This window comes from Hylobates moloch, unplaced genomic scaffold (genome assembly GCF_009828535.3).
Source record: "Hylobates moloch isolate HMO894 unplaced genomic scaffold, HMol_V3 SCAFFOLD_9, whole genome shotgun sequence".
NCBI classification, from domain to species: domain Eukaryota; kingdom Metazoa; phylum Chordata; class Mammalia; order Primates; family Hylobatidae; genus Hylobates; species Hylobates moloch.
This window is the reverse complement of record NW_026652284.1, coordinates 89,480,210-89,499,502: the sequence shown is the minus strand read 5'-3', so window position 1 is coordinate 89,499,502 and position 19,293 is coordinate 89,480,210. Positions and strand designations below refer to the sequence as shown.

At 38.6% G+C, this 19,293-nt stretch overlaps 1 protein-coding gene across 1 annotated transcript in view; it reads right to left on the bottom strand.

The window, feature by feature from the left end:
- Window positions 1–17,416, bottom strand: part of TRHR (thyrotropin releasing hormone receptor) — a 36,060-nt gene extending 18,644 nt beyond the window's left edge. Inside the window, exons 1-2 of the mRNA XM_032758487.1 lie at window positions 17,121–17,416; window positions 15,699–16,572 (exon numbers count right to left, since the gene is read on the bottom strand). Coding sequence (XP_032614378.1) covers window positions 15,699–16,487 — 789 coding nt within the window. The 5' untranslated portion in view covers window positions 16,488–16,572; window positions 17,121–17,416. The remainder of the gene's footprint in view (window positions 1–15,698; window positions 16,573–17,120) is intronic.
- Window positions 17,417–19,293: the final 1,877 nt, after the last annotated feature.

The window sequence follows — 19,293 nt, the reverse complement described above, 5'->3', positions numbered from 1 at the left end:
CCTAAGGAACAACCAAACATTCTGCATGATGCTCAAGTGTGAAGAGTGGTAGATTGATAGAGAAAGCCTTTCTGGCCTTTTCCTTTAGTACTCTTGATAGTTTTAGTGAGGCACAAAAAAACCCAGTATACTTGCACATGAACAAGGAGAGTCAAGCACCCTTGATCGATCCTGTTTATTAAGAGCATTTGTACCTCACACTATTACATTCCTTTGAGGTTAAGTCAGTAGCAAAATAAAGTCAAGAACTGTGTGCAAAATGGAGTGTGTTGCTTTTGTCACAAGGCTAACTGAATTGCTTCTAAATGTGTTTCTAGAATTCTTTAAAGATAAAGTGGAAACAGCCAAGATATTTGAGGGAAAGAAAAAAAGTGGACTGTGAACATGAGACATGTCATCAGCGAATGTTGATAAAGGAAAGACCTGGTTTAAGATTGTGAGGACAGAGTTATTACTCATAAGTTGGCCTTGTTCACATGTTTTTGAGTAAGGGATGTACTGAGGCACTTGGCTTCTGTTGATTTGGAATTAGGGCTTCAGATGGAATTTTTTGGCAAATGAAGAAATCCCTGCCCTGTGGATTTGCATCCAATATGATTCAGTCTGGCCTTTAATTATAAGATCCTTGCCTCAGTGAAGGGGAATAGAGTGCTAACTATGAAATCATACCTGTTGTAAGTGTGTCACTGGCTGCAACAGCAAAGGAAACAACCTTGAGGACCATGCCAGCTAGCTACTGGCTAATAAAGTGGCTCGTCTAAATATGGTTTATTGGGAATGAGTCCCAGAACAGACTTACTGGAAAGTGTTTAGATGTCACAAAGAAATTCAGATCAGCTGTAATTTACTACCACACCAGTTCATTTTTTAAAAAAAGTGAATGGAACTTGTTGTCAGTAGTCTACCCATCCCTACTTCTCCCATTTTCCACAATGAACAGCCATGCATTTTCTCCTTGCCATTACCCTCATTCTCAATCAATGACTTTCCATTCTACCTCACTGAAAAAATAGAGACCAACTTGCTAAACTCACAACTTTCTTCCTCATTACTTAAAATTAATCTGCAACCACGATCATCCTTATTTCTTTTCTTTGCATCTATTCATTTCTTCTTTAATTCACTCATTTATCTATTTGTTTGACAAACATGTATTGGATACGTCCATGTACCAGATACTGTGCTAGGTGCTGCAGACGGATCAGGAAATTAGACACAATCCTTTCTGACAAGAAAAAGAAAGATGAGCCCTATCCTATTCCTTCTTGCCTCCTCAGGAATCATGCACCATCAATATCAAGTCCTGCTTGTGTATCTACAAATAATTCCTTCCACTCTACTAGCTCTTTCCCATCAAAATGTAAACAGAAGTAGATTTCTTCTATTTTAAGAAGTAAAGCAAAATAAAGCAGACAAAAATACCTTGCCTTGTTTCTCCATGTTATTACTGTTCTGTCTCATAATGAAGCTTGTTAAAACAGCAGTATATTCTTACCCTCCTTTTAGTTTTTCCTCCATTCATCATTCATCAACATCATTCAACCTTATTTATTTCCCCAACACCTTATGGAAACTACATTCACAAACTGGGTGCTTCTCAGTCCTTATCTTTACATTTATCATTGACCACTACTGAAATAGTCTCCTTCTTTGATTTCTGTGACTCCTTCTCCTGATTTTCCTCCTCCCTCTCTGAATATTCCTTCTCTATTTATTTCAAAGGCTCTACATCTCATTCTCCCAGAATTCTAGCTACACCAGGGTTTCTTTTCTACTTTACAAAATTTCCTTTAGTGATCACATCTACTCTGGTGTCTTCAACAAACCATCCCTATACTAATTAATCCCAAAGCTATATCTCCAGTCTATATGTTTCTTCTGAGCCTTAAATCTATATTTCTATTTGTATCCTGGCATTTTATAGACGCTTCAAGCACAACATGGACAAAACTAAACCTGACATGCTTACCCTACTGAAATATGTTTCTTCTTTAATGTTGTCAACATTTACATAAGTTATACTATTCAATTAATAACAACAGTAGCTAACATTTATTATTTCCATGTTCCAGGCACTGTGAGAAGTACTGTATATGAAATTTTGCACTCAACCCTAATAACTACCTTGTGAGATAGGTACTGTTATCATTCTTTTTATAGATATGCAAATGAGGCTCAAGATTGTAAGTTAACTTGTTCACATCACATAGTCTGCAGCCAACCCTGGCTCTCGCTCCAAGGGGTGAAATTGGAATTCAGGCTCTCAACAGTCACACCACTTTCTCTCTCCATGGTTCAAGTAAAGTCACTTTGACTCCTTTCTATTCCCCTTTCTACACATCTACTCACACCAACTCTATTGATTCTATTCCGAATGCATCATTTTCTTCCCTATCCTCAATGCTATTTACCTTATTCTGTTAGGCCCTTCCAGATTGATTCATATCTTGCCCATATTGTTCCAGTCCTCTCCTAACTAATGGCTTTGACTTTGGTCCAATTATTTGGCCACATTGAAGACAGAGTGGTCTTCCCCAAGCTTAACTCTGATTATAACACTCCTTGCCTTGTAATCTCCCAATCTTTCCATAGCCTTTAGAAGCTTGTCCAAATCCTTCATATATATACTGAATAAAGGCCTTATTTCCTGATCTCTGCTTACCTCACTAGGCTCATCTTTCGTTGCCCAGACTTAAGGAGCTACTTGCCATTTTCGGGACTGATTGTTTTATTTCTAGATTTCTGGCTTCACCTGTGTAGATCCTAGTACATAAAGCATCTTCCTTCCCTTCACCTACAAAATGCCTGTGAATCCACAATGCTTAGCTTGAGTGCTCCTTTCTAGAAAGCCTTTCTGGTGCCCGCCTCTCCTCAAGCCATGTAGATCAGGTGCCACTAATTTGCGTTTTTACCATGATAACATTTGTTTCCTTATGACTTTATCAGCTTACTATTCTGTCTTCTCTATTAGATTGTGAACGTTTTTGTGAGCATAAGCTTTGTTTTAATCATTTTTGTATCCTAATGGCTAATAAAGTCCCTGACATTTAGTATGTTTTTAATTAAATCATAGGTGAGGAGATGCAAATCTGTCCGAATCTATCTGATCCTTACTTTCACCATTTTCCTGTCCCATATAATATAACATGCTGAAAGGGATTGTAGTAATAGAATTACTATTTTGGAATTCAAAAAAAAACCATGCTTAATTCCAGGATAGCACCTCTACTGTGCACTGCAGTTGTTTTATGCCAATGTATTGATTCGATTGCTTTTAACTTATTCAGAGAGATTTCCAGTTGATTCCTAAAGAAATCCCTGGAGGTCCGTCCTAGCCCCTTATAATCTCTAGTTAAATATTTCTCCTGTAAATATACTCTGAATCTGAGCCTATTCCTATTTTTCCTGGTAAAACAGAAAATCTACCAGTGAATTACTTTCTCCTGCCCTCCCCTACTGAATTTTATGTGTGCATAACCTTTCAAATGTTTGTCAAGTAAAATTAGTCACAAAGCCGCACTCCTATCAGAGGAAATGTGGCAGGGTGTCAGTTCTGCACATTGCCAGGGGCTTGAGTCACTTGACTACACAAAAATGATCTTTAAAAATTCATGGGGTGCTCTGCATTTACCCTGCCTCTGTCCTCTCTCACTCTCACAATGGTGCCACCTCTCTTACTGAGCCACTTCCTTATTTTCTAAGCTAAGAGCTTCTGCCCACAGAAAATATGCTGAGTTTCCCCATAGTCATAAATCCTCGTAAAACTCAAACAACAAAGGCTCAGAATGGAGAGGCATAGGATGCTTTACTTTCTTGTAGCTACTATATAATTATGTTCAGAGCAATCTATCCAAGGGTTATAGCCAAACGTCACCAGTGTTGTTTATGAAAGGTTTCAGTGTTTTCTTTTTTGAAATGTTATCTATTTTTATTTCAACTGAATATGGCTGTCAAGTGGTTCACATTATGCATCCTAATCAATGTGCATATGTATGTGGCCTTGTTTAATTCTCAGAGCTAATTTAGCTTTAAATTTATTCAAGTTCTTCTCATGTACTTCCATGCAGCTCTCAAGTGTTGTGTCTGACTCCAGTGGCAAGACCATGACTTCTGTTTTAGATAAATCCACTTACTATTTTAACTTATTCTTTTAACTGCGTCTTCCCTTGCTCCTTGGCTCATTTTTCTTTAATTTTACCCCCAACTGAGAGAATCCACTAAAACGTGTCTTTGGCCCTCTAGCCATGTCCAAGAGGAGAAAATAAATCCTTTTATTTCTAGCTAAGTCTCCCATCCCATTTTAGCCTCCTATTTGTAAATATTCTTCTAGACCTCAGTGTTTGTCAGTCTGTTCTTCATGCTTTAAATTCAACCATCATTCTCAGCAAACTATCGCAAGGACAAAAAACCAAACACTGCATGTTCTCACTCATAGGTGGGAATTGAACAATGAGAACACATGGACACAGGAAGGGGAACATCACACACCGGGGACTGTTATGGGGTGGGGGTAGCGGGGAGGGATAGCATTAGGAGATACACCTAATGCTAAATGACGAGTTAATGGGTGCAGCACACCAATATGGCACATGTATACATAAGTAACAAACCTGCATGTTGTGCACATGTACCCTAGAACTTAAAGTATATATAAACAAAACAAAACAAAAAGAATCTGGGTAATTGTCACAATCTGTAATGGAATAAATAAATTATTATATTTTCAACATTTGGAAAAAAAAATTCAACCCCCACCACACCTTTCCATTATTATATTGATTTACAAATCCACTTTACCTGATACTGACCACTCACTTCCAATCCCATATTTCTAACTCCTCCATAAATCTCCTCCTCTTAATGTCTCTCTGTTTAACATCTCTCCCTTACCATTTCTTTCAATAATTCTACCATTTTCTGTTTCCTGAAAAACATCTTTAGAGTCATATTTGATTCTTCCATCTTCTTATGCTGTATATCCAGGCTTTACTAGTTTAGTAATTTATCAATATGTCCCTAGGCACCATGGAGGCACCATGGACACAACAATAAATAGGATCATGTTTCTGCCACTGTGGGATACACAATCTGCTGAGAGAAAGGGGCATTTGAAAAAATTATTAACAGCAAAATGGTGAACCATACAGATGAATGCACAAAGTGATATAAAGAGAAGGGAGAAACACCAAACCCTGCCAGTGGTGGTCAGGAAAGCCTGCTCTGAGAGGTGACCTACCACAGGGAGGATAGAAAGAAACAGGTCAAATAAGGGGCTACTGAGTGCTCAAGACTGGAGGAGTCTGCATGCTGGCTGGCAGGCATGAGAGAGTATAACAGTGACGGAAATTGCCTGTATGAGGGTGTGTTGGGGGACAGAAGGCAGATGAGTTTGGGAAAGTAAGCAAGGAGCAGATCATAAATGTCCTACTATCCCAAGACAGTGACTTGGGATTTCAACATATAGAAAATGCGAAGATTGAAGGATTTCAGGCAGCACGGCGATGGTAGCAAGTTTGCATTTTAGATGATTCTAGCAGCAAGCACCTGGAAGAAGAACTGGAGGAGGGCAATCAAGAGGCAGGGTGTGGGTTGGGGGATGCAATGGCTGATGGCTGTAATCCTAGCACTTTGGGAGGGCAAGGTAGGAGGATCCCTTGAGCCCAGGAGTTTGAGAGCAGCCTGGGCAACATAGTGAGACCTCATCTTTATACAAAAATGAACAAAATTAGCCAGGCATGGTGGCACACACCTGTAGTCCCAGCTATTCAGGAGGCTGATGTGGGAGGATTGCTTGAGCCCAGGAAGTTGAGTCTGTGGTGAGCCGAGATCAAGCCACTGCACCCCAGCCTGAGTGACAAAGCAAGACTGTCTCAAAAAAAAGAAGAAAAAAAGAGGCAGGGGGATTGGAAGGAGGCTTCTTCACATGTGGCAAGGCAGGAGATCAGCCTTCTTGCCTACAGTGCAGAGAGGACACAATGGAACTGGAACTGTGGTCATAAAAATAAAAGCAAGATACTGGATGTGGGAGGAATTTCAGAGGAGAGAATTCCATGTATAATGACATGAGGACAGTAGGGATTTTGAAATAGGAATTTAAGGAATAAAAAGAGGAAACTAGTTATCGTTCTGCAAATGGATAGACAGAAATCCCTGAGGGCCCATTTGGAATGGAAACTCCAAGGGTGAAGAAACTATTGTCTGTAGAATGTGATATTCTCTGGCATTGTTCAATAGCTTGAAGAGAAAACTGAGAAGGCAGGTGTTGATGGTGGTCTTGGGCTTTGTTTTTCTGGCCTCATTGACTACTTCTGCAGATTGGAAGGTCTTCTTGTATTTCATGTTGGCCTGGTGAATGCCTACTCATTTTTCAAGCCTGAGAGTTACTTGTATCCCACTGGGGGCTTGCTCTTCAACCTTACGTACAATAAGTACCACTTTCTCATCTCTTCTGTACACTGCACAGCTTAATCTTGTGTTTTAATGTGGATCTTTCATATTCTACTGAATGGTCCAGAAGAGAGTATTATTGGTTCTTTTTAGACAGTATTTGGCGTAAAATTGGTGCTCAATACATGTTTATTGAATTGAAGAGATAATGGATGAACAAAGACAGAAAAGTGATGAAAGGGTCATATTTTAAAGGGTGCTGAAAGCCCTCAGAGAAGCTTGGAGATATATATGTATTTTTAAGAAGATGATGTGTGAAAACTGTTTAAGGAAAATTAGTCACATAGGGGCACTCAGATGGATTTGTTCTCATCTTTATACCTCTGTTCATTTTGTTTCCCTTCCCTGGGCAGTCATTTCTCTGCCTCTCTATGCCTTCTGTCCAAGGTAGCTCTTTTATTGTGGGGGGAATTTAAAGGTTCATGGGAAAGCCAACATGTTCTTGTACAATGAAGTCAATTATCTAAGTTTGCCATGTTTCCAAATCAGCCTGTCCTATTTGGAGGGGGAAATATTCCTAAAACATCTTCTCCACTAACACAATCGCCATCATACTGGCTAGTTGCACTTTTGTTATTTTGGGAATTCAGAAAGGATTTAATAAAAGACAAAGATATTTTAATTAAAATCAGAGAAAAATATGTCACATGTAAAGGATAATTTTTCAGGAAGCAAAATAGAGTGTTGGACTTGACCAAGCCCCTAAGTCTGTATGAATGTATTCTTTCACACTTTCATTTACTACATTTGTAAAATTACATGTTTTATATATATATATAATATATATACACACACACATATATATTTGTATATATACATACACACAAACACAAAAGTGTGTCGATAAGTATTTAACAATCATCTCTCCACAAAAAAAGAGGGGACCCTGGCTTGTCATATTTGCTGATTTTGTAAAGTAATTCAACCATGACCAATTTTAAGCCACCAGTGTGACGGCACTGAATGCAGAGTTGGGGAGTGAGACTAATCACCTGCTCTTGCAAAGCCTGTACTCCTTGGCAGCTACACACCACTGAGTGTGTACACTTTGGGGAACCTACTATATGCCAAGCCCAGGGCTGAGGGTACCAGAATACAAGGCCCTATTCTTTGGGATGTTAGTGAGAGTGGGAAGACATGCTACCAATTATGAGGACCAAGAATTACTAAAGCACATGTGTATGCAAAGTACTGTGGAAACATAGGAAGAACACCTAACATATATGTAGTTAGGAATGAAGCTATATAAATCTACCTGAGAAATTCAGTGAAGGCTTGATGAGGTGGCTGGGCATCATTTGATTTACGACTTGAAAGATAATTGGGAGTTTGCCAGATGAAGGGTGTTCCAGCTGAGAGAACGCAGCAGGTTCAGAGAACTACAAATAATTCAGAATTGCTGGAGCATAATGTGTAAGTTGGGAGAGCCACGTGAGAGGAAGCTGAAAATGTAGGAAAGGGACAAGCTCTTATTTGTGACGCTAAGGAGTTAAAACTCCAGCGCTCAGGGGACTGTGAAAATTGTGCCGATAGTATCTCTGTGTTAGATAGTATTGCTTAGTGAGCAATATGCAGAATGATTTGGGAACCAGCCATGGGAACCAGAGAGGCTGGTAAGGTGTGCAGTGAAATAGGGCAGTGAGAGGCGGTGAACCAGGGCAGCAGTGGTGTGAGTGGAGAAGTAGGTCAACAGGAGAATAATGAGCTGGAATCACTAGGATGTGGCTATTGCTTAGCTATGGAGGGAGGGGGATAACAGAAGAAAAAGGCACTTAGAAGGACCCCCAGGTTTCTGGTTTGGGAATCTAATATAGGAAAGAAAGAAAGAGGTAGAGGTTTATAAGGCAAAATAATGTGTTTTGTTTTAGGCCTATTGGATTTGATGTAATTATGTGATGTCCAAAAAGCAATTGTATGTATGGGTCGGGAGATGTCTTTTCTGAAGCTATACACTGAAGACTCAGGTGAAAGTTGTAAGCTTGGGCATAGAAGAAAGTATATAGAATGACAAGGGACAAGATGGGGAGGAGAGGCGGGAATTAGGTGTAGCAGGACCACAATCTGGCTCAGACTTCCTTCTCTAGACACTTCCCTTACATAGCTTCAACAATACCAGATTATTCCCTCTGTGAACGTGCCCAGTCTTTTCCCATCTACTTCCCCCTTTCTGTTGAACTTTCCTTCTTTTGTCTCTGACTTTATTGCTGCATGTAGACATTCATCCCACTTTTATAGGTCCAGTTCAAATACCATGTACTCCAAAAGCCTTCCGCCATTTTCCTTCTCCTGTCATTGATGCCAGGTTCTCTCTCATAGAATGTAGTGGTATGCTCAGAATTATTTGTGTACATGGCCCATATTAAGCTCCTTGAAGACAGAGTTTGTCATTATTTATTCCTGTAGCCTCTATACCTAGGATAGTGCTAGGGGCTTTCTGGATGTGAATGAATGTTTAATTAAATTAGGGAACACATTGAATAAGAAGGACCTACTGCAAAATTTTGCTTAACACTGACCCAGCTCGAGCATTATAACTTTTGCTATTTCCTCCAACTCATTAAAAAAAAAAAAAAAAAAAAACCTAAAGGAGACTAAGAACATACTTACCAACCAGACTTCATCTGTCTGGAACTTGGAGTATCTGTGTGCATGTTGAAGAATTAATGAGAGGCTATGTAAAGAAGTATAAAGTAGTTTGTCATCTTCAAGTTTAGCTGATTTTATGATGTTTCTTGTGTGATCAGATTGAATTCTATAGGAGCATAGGTCTTTCTTTTTTGTAGGCATATAGAATTTTTTTTCTGCTAGTGAAATTACGGCTCAATTATTCATAAATACACATTGTTTATTCCTAATTTTATATTTGCAGCTTTTATACAAATATAAAATTAGGAATAAACAATGTGTACTTATCTAAAAGCACACAAAACACACAACTTTAGGAGATTATTAGTCAATTTATAGGATATGTACAAAATCTTACACAGGATGTGAATCAGAAAATAGAAAACTATTCTTTAATAAAAATAAAATGGCACACTTAGCTGTGAGCTGTCACAAAAATTACACATTTTTCTCCTGAACTTAGAGATATTTACACTATTAATATATAGTTGAAACCAGACATTGGAATAAATAACACAATTAAAAATGAAAGATGAGCTGGGCGCAGCAGTGTGCACCTGTAGTCCTAGCTACTTGGGAGACTGTAGTAGGATGATTTCTTGAACTCAGGAGGTAGAGGTTGCAGTGACCTATGATTGCACTACTGCACACCAGCCTGCATGACAGAGCAAGGCCTCCATCTCTAAAAAAAATTTGAAAAATGAAAAAATAAAAAAAAAAAAAGAAAATGAAAGATGAGCCTGTAGCCTCAGTACTCTTGGGAAACCTCTAATTTAGGCCTAATGCTGAAGAGTTTAATATCATTAATTTGCCGTGTGAGCTTAATCATTGATTAAGCTACCTGCAGAGAAGAATGAGTCTGTTGAGTAAAGGTTCTCTTAGATGTAGGTGGAGCTGGCAGCTGCTTACGTTTACAATTATGAGATTTTATGGTCCCGAATGCCAGCCCTACTGCCTGACATTCCAACATTGTGCCTCCTTTCCTATGCGTCTTACAGGTTTTACGTAGCCTCTCATGAATTCTTCAGAATGCAAACTAATACCCCAAGTTCTAGACAGGTGAAGGCTGGTCAGTAACTATCTCGTTAGTCTTTTTTTTTTTTTTTTTTTTAAATGAGTTGGAGGGAAAGCAAAAGTTCTAAAGCTAGAGCTGGGTCAACGTCAAGTAAAATTTTGCAGTAGGTCATTATTGTTCAATATCTTCCCCCAATTTAATTAAACATTCATTCATAACCCAAAACATGTATTCTTTAAAAAGTAAATAGGCCGGGCATGGTGGCTCATGCCTGTGATCCTAGCACTTTGGGAGGCCAAGGCGGGCGGATCATGAGGTCAGGAGATCGAGATTATCCTGGCCAATGTGGTGAAACCCCGTCTCTCCTAAAAATACAAAAATTAGCTGGCCATGGTGGTGCGTGCCTGTAATCCCAGCTACTTGGGAGGCTGAGGCAGGAGAATTGCTTGAACCCAGGAGGTGGAGGTTGCAGTGAGCTGAGATCACGCCACTGCACTCCAGCCTGGTGACAGGGTAAGACTCTGCCTCAAAAAAAAAAAAAAAAAAAAAAAAAAAAAGTAAATAGCACTAGAAGTAGGAGTTGGAGTGAGGCAGGGGAGAAGAGGGAAGACACATGGAAGCCAGTTCTTTGTCTGAGTGTCTTCATTTTCCATGAGCATTGTATGACTGAGGAGTGCTTAAAGAGGGTCAGGAGGGTGCCCAGTGAGGTGGGGATCACTGAGACACATAGGAGAGAGGGAAGAGTAGGTGGCTGGACAGGTGGGAGGAAAGCAAATCTGAATTTTGTCTGATATATCTCATATGACTTCAGCAACAGCACTATGAGGTCATTGTTTTTCCTATTTTATTGATGAGAAAACTGAGGCTCAGAGGAACAAACTTAATCCTGATCATTTTCTTTTGCTTTGCCTTGTGCTTTCTCTTTGAGAATATTATTTCCAAAATTTTATGTGGAAAACTAGGAAGCCAAAACTACATATACATTTGACTATAATTGTGTTAAAAAAAAGACCCAGTGAAAACATAAGAAAAGCAATATAACAAGATGATGATGATTTTGGTCTTTGAGAGGTGGGGTCAGGAGGTAAGAGATGGCTTTTGCCTATTCCTAGTTTTCTATATTTTCCGTAATACACGATTGCTTTTATAGCATCATTGTCATTATCACCAATAACAGCAAAAGGCATGCATTACTTTAAAAAGGAAAGTTGTGCCAGGCGCGGTGGCTCAAACCTGTAATCCCAGCACTTTGGAAGGCCGAGACTGGCGTATCACCTGAGGTCAGGAGTTCAAGACCAGTCTGGCCAACATGGTGAAACCCTGTCTCCACTAAAAATAGAAAAAAATTAGCCAGGTGTGTTGGCACACACCTGTAATCCCAGCTACTCGGGGGGCTGAGGCAGAAGAATCTCTAGAATCCTGGGGGCGGAGGTTGCAGTGAGCTGAGATACTGCCACTGCATTCCAGCCTGGGCTACAGAGGGAGACTCTATCTCAAAAATAAATAAATAAAATAAAAATAAATAAATAAATAATAAATAAAAAGGAAAGTTGATTCTGTTTCTTGGGCTACCAATATTTCTTCTAGATGTTTAATAGTTTCATGGAAACAAAGACTGATATTTTTAAGGCTTGATGAGTCAAGTGAATTCCATAGTAAAAATTCTGCCATTACTCTTAGAGCTTCTATTAAGACTATGTTACATGGTTTCTCTGCTAGTTATTGTGTAAGAATTAAGAAAAAAATTATTGAAGCAACTCCATTGAAAATAAAACTGGTAGCCTGTTTTATAAATCTATAAAATATTCTGCATATTTCTGCATCCTATAGAAAGTACACATTTGAATTGAATGTATTTATTGATATTACATTTTAATAAGATGTTCAGGTGTTTCTGTGTTTTCAAAATACCAAAAATCCAATCAATTACATAGAAATACACAGTCAATGATAGAGATATTGTATCTACATAATGTTGAACCCCTGAATTGACTGAACTGAGGGACTCTTGAGGCATTGTGTAGATAGAGCTGAAATGAGACAAATATGATAATTTAAACAATGCCTCCTTTATATTAAAACAACCAACTATAAAAGCAATAGATTTAGTCAGTGAGATAATCCTTTTGGTTTACACAATTCCAAGCCATAAGTTTGGGTAATTTACTGAATTTACCCAACATTTAGATGTTTTCCTAAAATATAATTGAATCCCTGAATAAAAGAGAACAAAGATTTTGGCCTGGATTTTCTGCATAGAGAATGAAAGTTAAAAACAAATAAGCGAGGAAAAAACTCACATTTGTCCCTTATATGTAAATGCTCTTTTGCTTCCTTTTTAAATGTGGCTCTTTTAGGCTATGCATATTTGAATTTAAGAACTTGGTTAGAAAGACCTGACCCAGATGAGTATTTATTAAACTGTAAATTAAACTTTCCTAAAAGAAAAAAATGCAGAGAAAATATTAAAATTAAAGTCCTTTGGCTATAGAAGGTGGAGGTTTAAACCTTTCAAAGATTTAAGAAAATAACTATTTTGGAAGAAGAAAAAAGCAGGTCACTAATTTTGTACAAAACTGGCTCCCCTTCACTGTTCTCATTCCCACCGATCGGGGCACCACATTCTTCCAGACTCAGAATCCTTGGGCCATATTGAATTGTCCTTTCTTCATCCTTTATTTCTAATATGTTCACATCACACCCTTTCTTTCTTTGAAACATCTTTCTGGTATACTCTTTAAATTCTCCTGATAAAGGATCTTACTGACTCATGCCTGTATCACTACTAACAACTTCCAAAGTGGTCTTTCTTCCACCAATCTCTCTCTCTTCAAATCTGCCTCCCTCACAGCTGTCAGATTTCTCATCCCTGAACACCATTTCATCATTGCTGCTCCCTGCTCATCACTCACATTCTTTGTTGCCTCTGCATTAAGTTCAAATTCCTTTCTTTGCCTGATTGTCTGGATCCTCCACAGCTTTCTCTGTCTCTCTCTTTCTCTTCTTTCATTTTCACACATCAATCCAGTCTTAATTTTTACCACTCCCACAAATGCATCATTCATTTCAGACAACTAAGTCGCTCCATCCCATAAGTCCCACTCTATGTGCCCCTTCCCAAACCCATGCCATTCTCATCCCAGCCACTATGTCTTGTCCTTTACGCATGGAATACTGTCCTTCTTGACTTTTACTTTTCAAATTATCTTCATCCTTCCAGAGCCATCTCAAATGCCACCTCTTCCATGAAGAATTCTCTGATACCTGTAGCCCGGTAATTTTCCTTCTTTTCTCTGAACTCCCATCCCATCTATAATCAGGGTTGAATTACAAGACACATTACTTAAATACACTCCTATTGGCTTATATGTCACTCCATGTTTCTCAATTAGGGTGTTATTGGTATTTGCAACAAGGGAACTTCATTCCTTATTCTTGGAGGCTGACAGTGGTGTTAATGTGACAATCCCAAATGCTCAGAATGTGTTTCCAAATGCTCTAATTGTTTAAAAAAACTCCTTAAAGAAGTTACCATGTCATATACATATTTGTTCAACAAGTAATCTTTGTTAAAGCAGTGAATGTGTATTTTTAAGGAAAAACCTGTAGTTCCCTCACAGTTGCCAATATATTTTTAAAAATTAAGAAGGAGCCTAGTTAACACTCAGGCATTAATCACCACTCCACTTTAGGCATCTTTCATGGATCCTCACACTGATCTTGGATATTGCTATTTATCTCATTTAACAGATGACAAAACTAAGGCTCACAGAGTTCTACTTATCCAAGTTTATAGAGTTTGAATGGAATCCTGGCATTTAAGCCCAAGGTTGTTTGGAGCCAAGTCTTTGGCTTTTTCTTCTATCATATAGCCTCTGTAAAGACAGCTTACCGGTAACAGCTTTGAAATAAGACTGTGAACATGTAACATAATTAGCAAATTAAAGCATATTAATGCTGATGGGCACTAATGACTGTAATGGAAACAAAGAACATTAGACAAGACAAACAAGTTTTAAAAATTTATAACAGGAATGCAAATTGGGGTCTAATGAATGAATTTATTCCCTGATCTTCCTTGTTGCAGACATTAACCCATGTCTGGTGTCTAATTGAGATGTACATATTCTTTAATTTCTTATTACATTTGTTAACGTTTGTCTTGGAAGATAGTCAGTAGATCTCTCTAGATTTCCATTAATCAAGTTTTGGGTAATAAATGGCCAAATAAGCCTTATATTAGGTATCTCACTGCTAGATCCAAGACAAAAGAAATCTAAGAGCTGACAATAGTTGTTTAGGTCTTTCTTCTGTCATCTAGTTATCTTTAATAATAAGTATTATATAAACCAAGTATTACAGCACCATTTAAAATGCAGTATATGTTTCCTTTAAGTTATGGCTCATTATTCATTTCATGCATGTCTAAAACACTTAAAATTTTTAGCAGTTTATTTCGTTGTGTCCAGTTACAATGCATATATCAGCTAGAGTTTATGAAGTAACCGTGTGAATGATTCATAGGTATAGTTTTTTTTACAAAGTACACTCAGTTTCTGGCTATGTAAACAGAAAGAACTATATTCTTTTCAAGAAATATGAGAAAATTCAACCCATTTAAAAGTATCAGCATGTTGATTTCAAGTTTAGCTTTCTTTTTCAGCAATGAGAATAGATATCATCTGTTCATTATGTTTAACAAAGAAGGAAAAGAAACTTAAAGCTAAGTTTGTAAGTAACTTAGAACAATTGTATAAATATAGATAAATGTGTAAATGATATAAAAGTATTTTATTCTTGTATCATTTCAAAAACACTGAAATAAAGTTTTGCACTTGGTTCACTAGTAAAACCACTATTCAACTAATTATATGGGCATTCAGGTGACCTGAAAGTATAAAAGAGTTTTTAGGTATGCTTAGGAAAAAACCGATTTTTAAAAAAAATTTCAGTCATTCTTTATGAAAAATTGAGCTTGATGTTGTCTATTTTATTAGAACATTTCCTGAGCAAAGTGCATTTTCAGCTTCTGCATGCTGGGACACTGTGTAGGGAGCTGGAGGAGAGGGTGATAGAATCTTTCCCCACTAAGACTACCAAAAATAAGTCCAGGAACCTTTCTCAGGTATATGTCTCCATTGTAAGTAACTACAGAATGGCAAAGAAAGTTTCATTTTTTAAAAATAACCTATTTTCAAACTGTCTTGTCAAATATTTGTTGTGCAATAGAATTTTTAAAGATAATTATTTATCATGCAATAGAATTCTTTAATACAGAAGCCAGAAATTGTCCAAATAGTCCGATAACATTTCCAGAGAGGCACAAACATATTAAAGGTGAATTTCTAGAGTTTCTGTTTATATTTCTTTGTATCTTAATAGCACCTGAACTGATACCTGCTGATATGCTATCAAATTTTCCCTATCTATTTTTCGATCTTCAGTTGCTTTAGAGATGGATTTAATATGTTAGGCAGAAGCTTACACTGTGAAACATTTGCATGATTGTATTTTGGTTTCGCCATCAGCTAAACAGGGCAAAGTTGTTCCCATCTCCAGGGAACTCTATCCCATATTTCCTCTATTGACTTGGAGTTTCAGTTTTGCTTACCTGCTTCCTTGAAGATACTGTGCTGTTGAAACATCTATTAGAGGTATTTACATTCAAATTTGTGTTCTGATGGGTTGAGTCATTTTTCCATGTCTTAGAGTTTTCTTTAGGATCTGAAGGAATGGGATTTAAGAAAAGGATTCTAGCTATGAATCCATAGAGGACGGTAGCCAGGATCATTGGCACAACGTAAAAGACACCAAAGTCCATTAGGTAAATAGGTGAGTAGTAATTCCTGGAGATCTTGTAGCCACAGGATATCACAATAGCATCTTTGTAGGTGCTAATATTGAGATCCAGCAAGAAGAACCAGAGCATACAGTAAAGAGATGTGAAAGCCCAGACAAAGATGATAATCTTTTTGGCTCTGGAAAACGTGCAGAGAAACTGGGCTTTGATGGGGTGACAGATTGCTATGTACCTCTCAATGGTAAAGGCTGTTATTGAACAAGAGGATGCATTAATTCCCAAATACTGGAGGTAAGTAATGCAGAGGCATCCAACATAGCCATAGACCCAGGAACCGTAGATACTGTCTGTTATGTTGGGGAGGCCTGCGGCCACCAAGACCATGAGATCAGCTACTGCCAGGCTCACCAGGTAGCAGTTTGTGGGGGTCCTCATGTGCTTGGTTCTCATGACAACCAGGACTACCATGATGTTGCCTACAATGCCCAGGCCACAAATAATAAGCACAAGTAAGATGGTGACCACCTGGTATTCTAAGGCCACCACTGCTCGTGGCTGAAGCTGTGTTTGGTTCAGTTCATTGACTGTCTCGTTTTCCATCTTTAGTGGCTTAAAGTTTCTCGGGAACACTGACTTCTCAAAACATCTTTCCAGCGCTCACCTTTATTGCAGCAGTTCCGTCCCCCTGTGAAGGGTCATAGTACATATTCATTAACAGTGTTACAATTTCTGATCAAGTCCCAATCACAAATAACTCTCACTTCCACTCCTTTCACTTCCCATTTTTCTATGGGAATAGGGCTCATGTGTACTTCTTAAAACTTCTTTTATTGCATCTCTGGTGTAGAATGGAGTAACTATTTTGACCAGCTCACATTAAGAGGGACCAGTTCCCTCTTAATGGAGAAAAATGCTTAAGGAAAGAGAAACAGTAAAAACTCCTTGTTTTGAAACAGTGCCCAATTGAAAAAAACTAAACAATATCTACTAACTGAAAAATAAATACGAATACACCTCTTAGATGCCTGGCAAAAGTGTATAATAAAGAAGAAAAAGATCCCAGAGGAAAAAGCTAAGAAGCTCAATAATCAAGCTTGTTACAAATTTAGCTGTTGCCTCTTTTGCTCTCAGAGTGTGAGATGTCTTTGGTATAAAATAGCAAGCCTTTGAAAGATGACATTTCCCCATGCCCCCTGCCCCACAGATTCAAGAGAGGACAATTTCTTCTCTTACCTTATCCTCTGTAGCGCTGCCTGATTTTCTGGGTAGATGAAGTGGTAATAGTTCCAAGTTTCTAATCTTGCAGAAAATCTTGTCTACTCTATTTGAGAGGAAGACCACTTAGCAGTGCTCAGTCTTTAAAACTGCAGTTTCTCCAAACCCTCCACAGCCCTTTCCAACTAATGACAAACCACAGAGCCGCAGCAGAAGCAGAAGCAGCAGCAGGAGCAGCAGCAGTGAGGCTGTCAAATCATAGATCGTCGCCTAATGAGAACATACACGCTCACTTGCTCTCTCACAGAGACACACATACACACACACACATACATTCACACACACTCACAGATGCCAGTCAGTCCTCACTGATTCAGAGTCTTCTGCTCTTGGAGGATTTACTATTAAATGTGCTGATGAGACAGTCTTTAATTTGGAAAGCTGAATCACAAGCCAGGGGTCTAGAAGCAGCTGGCTTTGTCGTTGCTGATCGTCTAAGTTCTGCAGAAACTAGTACCTGAGCTGCTCTGAAATACATTTACACTCCTTGCTTGATAGGACTCTGGGGTTAGCAAATCCTTCTCAGTCTAGACACAGCCCTTGAAGCTTGAAATATCTGTCTGAGCTGAAATCAACCTTTCTCTATTATGAAAACCGTTGTACTGTTTCTCAAATGAATCAGTACAATTGGCTTCCTCCTCTCGTATTTTGTGAATGGAAAATTAGTTAAAGTTGATTTCAAACCATTTCAGCTGCAATCTTCTGATGCTTATAACAATTATTTTTAAAAGGCCTCTTTGAGATCAGAACATCAATTTAAACTGCGTAGGGTCTGTTAAGTTTTTCAACTCTTATTTCTGGACCACTTTATAGAATCTCTCTATCGGCCCTGGGTGCTTTTCCCCTTCACCTGTCCTCTGGATTTCCAATCACATGAACCACCCAGCAATGTTTTGTCTCAGTTTATTTCTAGGTGGAAAAATCATCTAGTAAAAATCTATACTAGTGCCATTCTGTTACCAAGCCTCTGAAATGAAAATTTATAGACACGTCTTTTGAAGAAAAGTACACTTCAGCATTATTATTTCTCTAAAGTAGCCAGTGGGCAAATCTATAGTTTTTTTTGTTTTTTTTTTTTAACTTTGAGACAGGATCTCACTCTGTCACCCAGACTGGAGCACAGTGGCATGATCACAGCTCACTGCAGCCTCAACCTCCCGGGCTCAAATGATCCTCCCACCTCAGCCTCCTGCGTAGCAGAGACTACAGGTGCACACCACCACACTCAGCTAAGTTTTGTATTTTTTTTGTAGAGATGGGGTTTTGTTGTTTTGCACAGGCTGGTCTTGAACTTCTGGGCTCAAGTGACACACCCACCTCAGCCTTCCAAAGTGCTGGGATTACAGGTGTGAGGCACTATGCCTGGTCTTAAATCTGTATTTTTTAAATGGAAGCTCAGAAAACATGTATCTTTTCTCAAGATGCCAACTAGATACATCAAATGCTGATGCTTCTCCACTTTTATTTTATTAACTGACAATGAAAAATACCCTTAGCTAAATTTCCTGTAAGGTAACTGGTGGATTGAGAATAGACCTCTAAGCTGGGCGCAGTGGCTCATGCTTGTGATCCCACCAGCACTTTGGGAGGCCAAGGTGGGCAGATCACCAGAGGTCAGGAGTTTGAGACCAGCCTGGCCAACATGGCAAAACTCCGTCTCTGCTAAAAATACAAAAATTAGCCGGGCGTGGTGGCACACGCCTGTAAATCATAACTACTCGGGAGCCTGAGGCAGGAGAATCTCTCGAACCCGGGAGGCAGAGGTTGCAGTAAGCCAAGATCACGCCATTGTACTCCAGCCTGGGCGACAAGAGCAAAACTTGTCTCAAAAAAATAAAAAACAAACCCAAACAACAACAACAACAACTAACAAAAAACACCAAAACCTCTAGAAGAGATCAATGGAAGAGTCTATTTTGAGTAGACAGGACAATAGGGATATCAAAAACATGCACAAGGCCGGGTAACAATGAGATGAAGGTGAAAGTGAAGTTCTGGATGATATTGAAAGACTTTCACCCATTGAACCATTGAGGAATCCTTGAATACCCATTTCTCCTTCCCAATTATTTGTAGTTACAAATTAATGACCTGTGAGCCCACGTTCAGCCTTCAGACATGTATTGTTTGG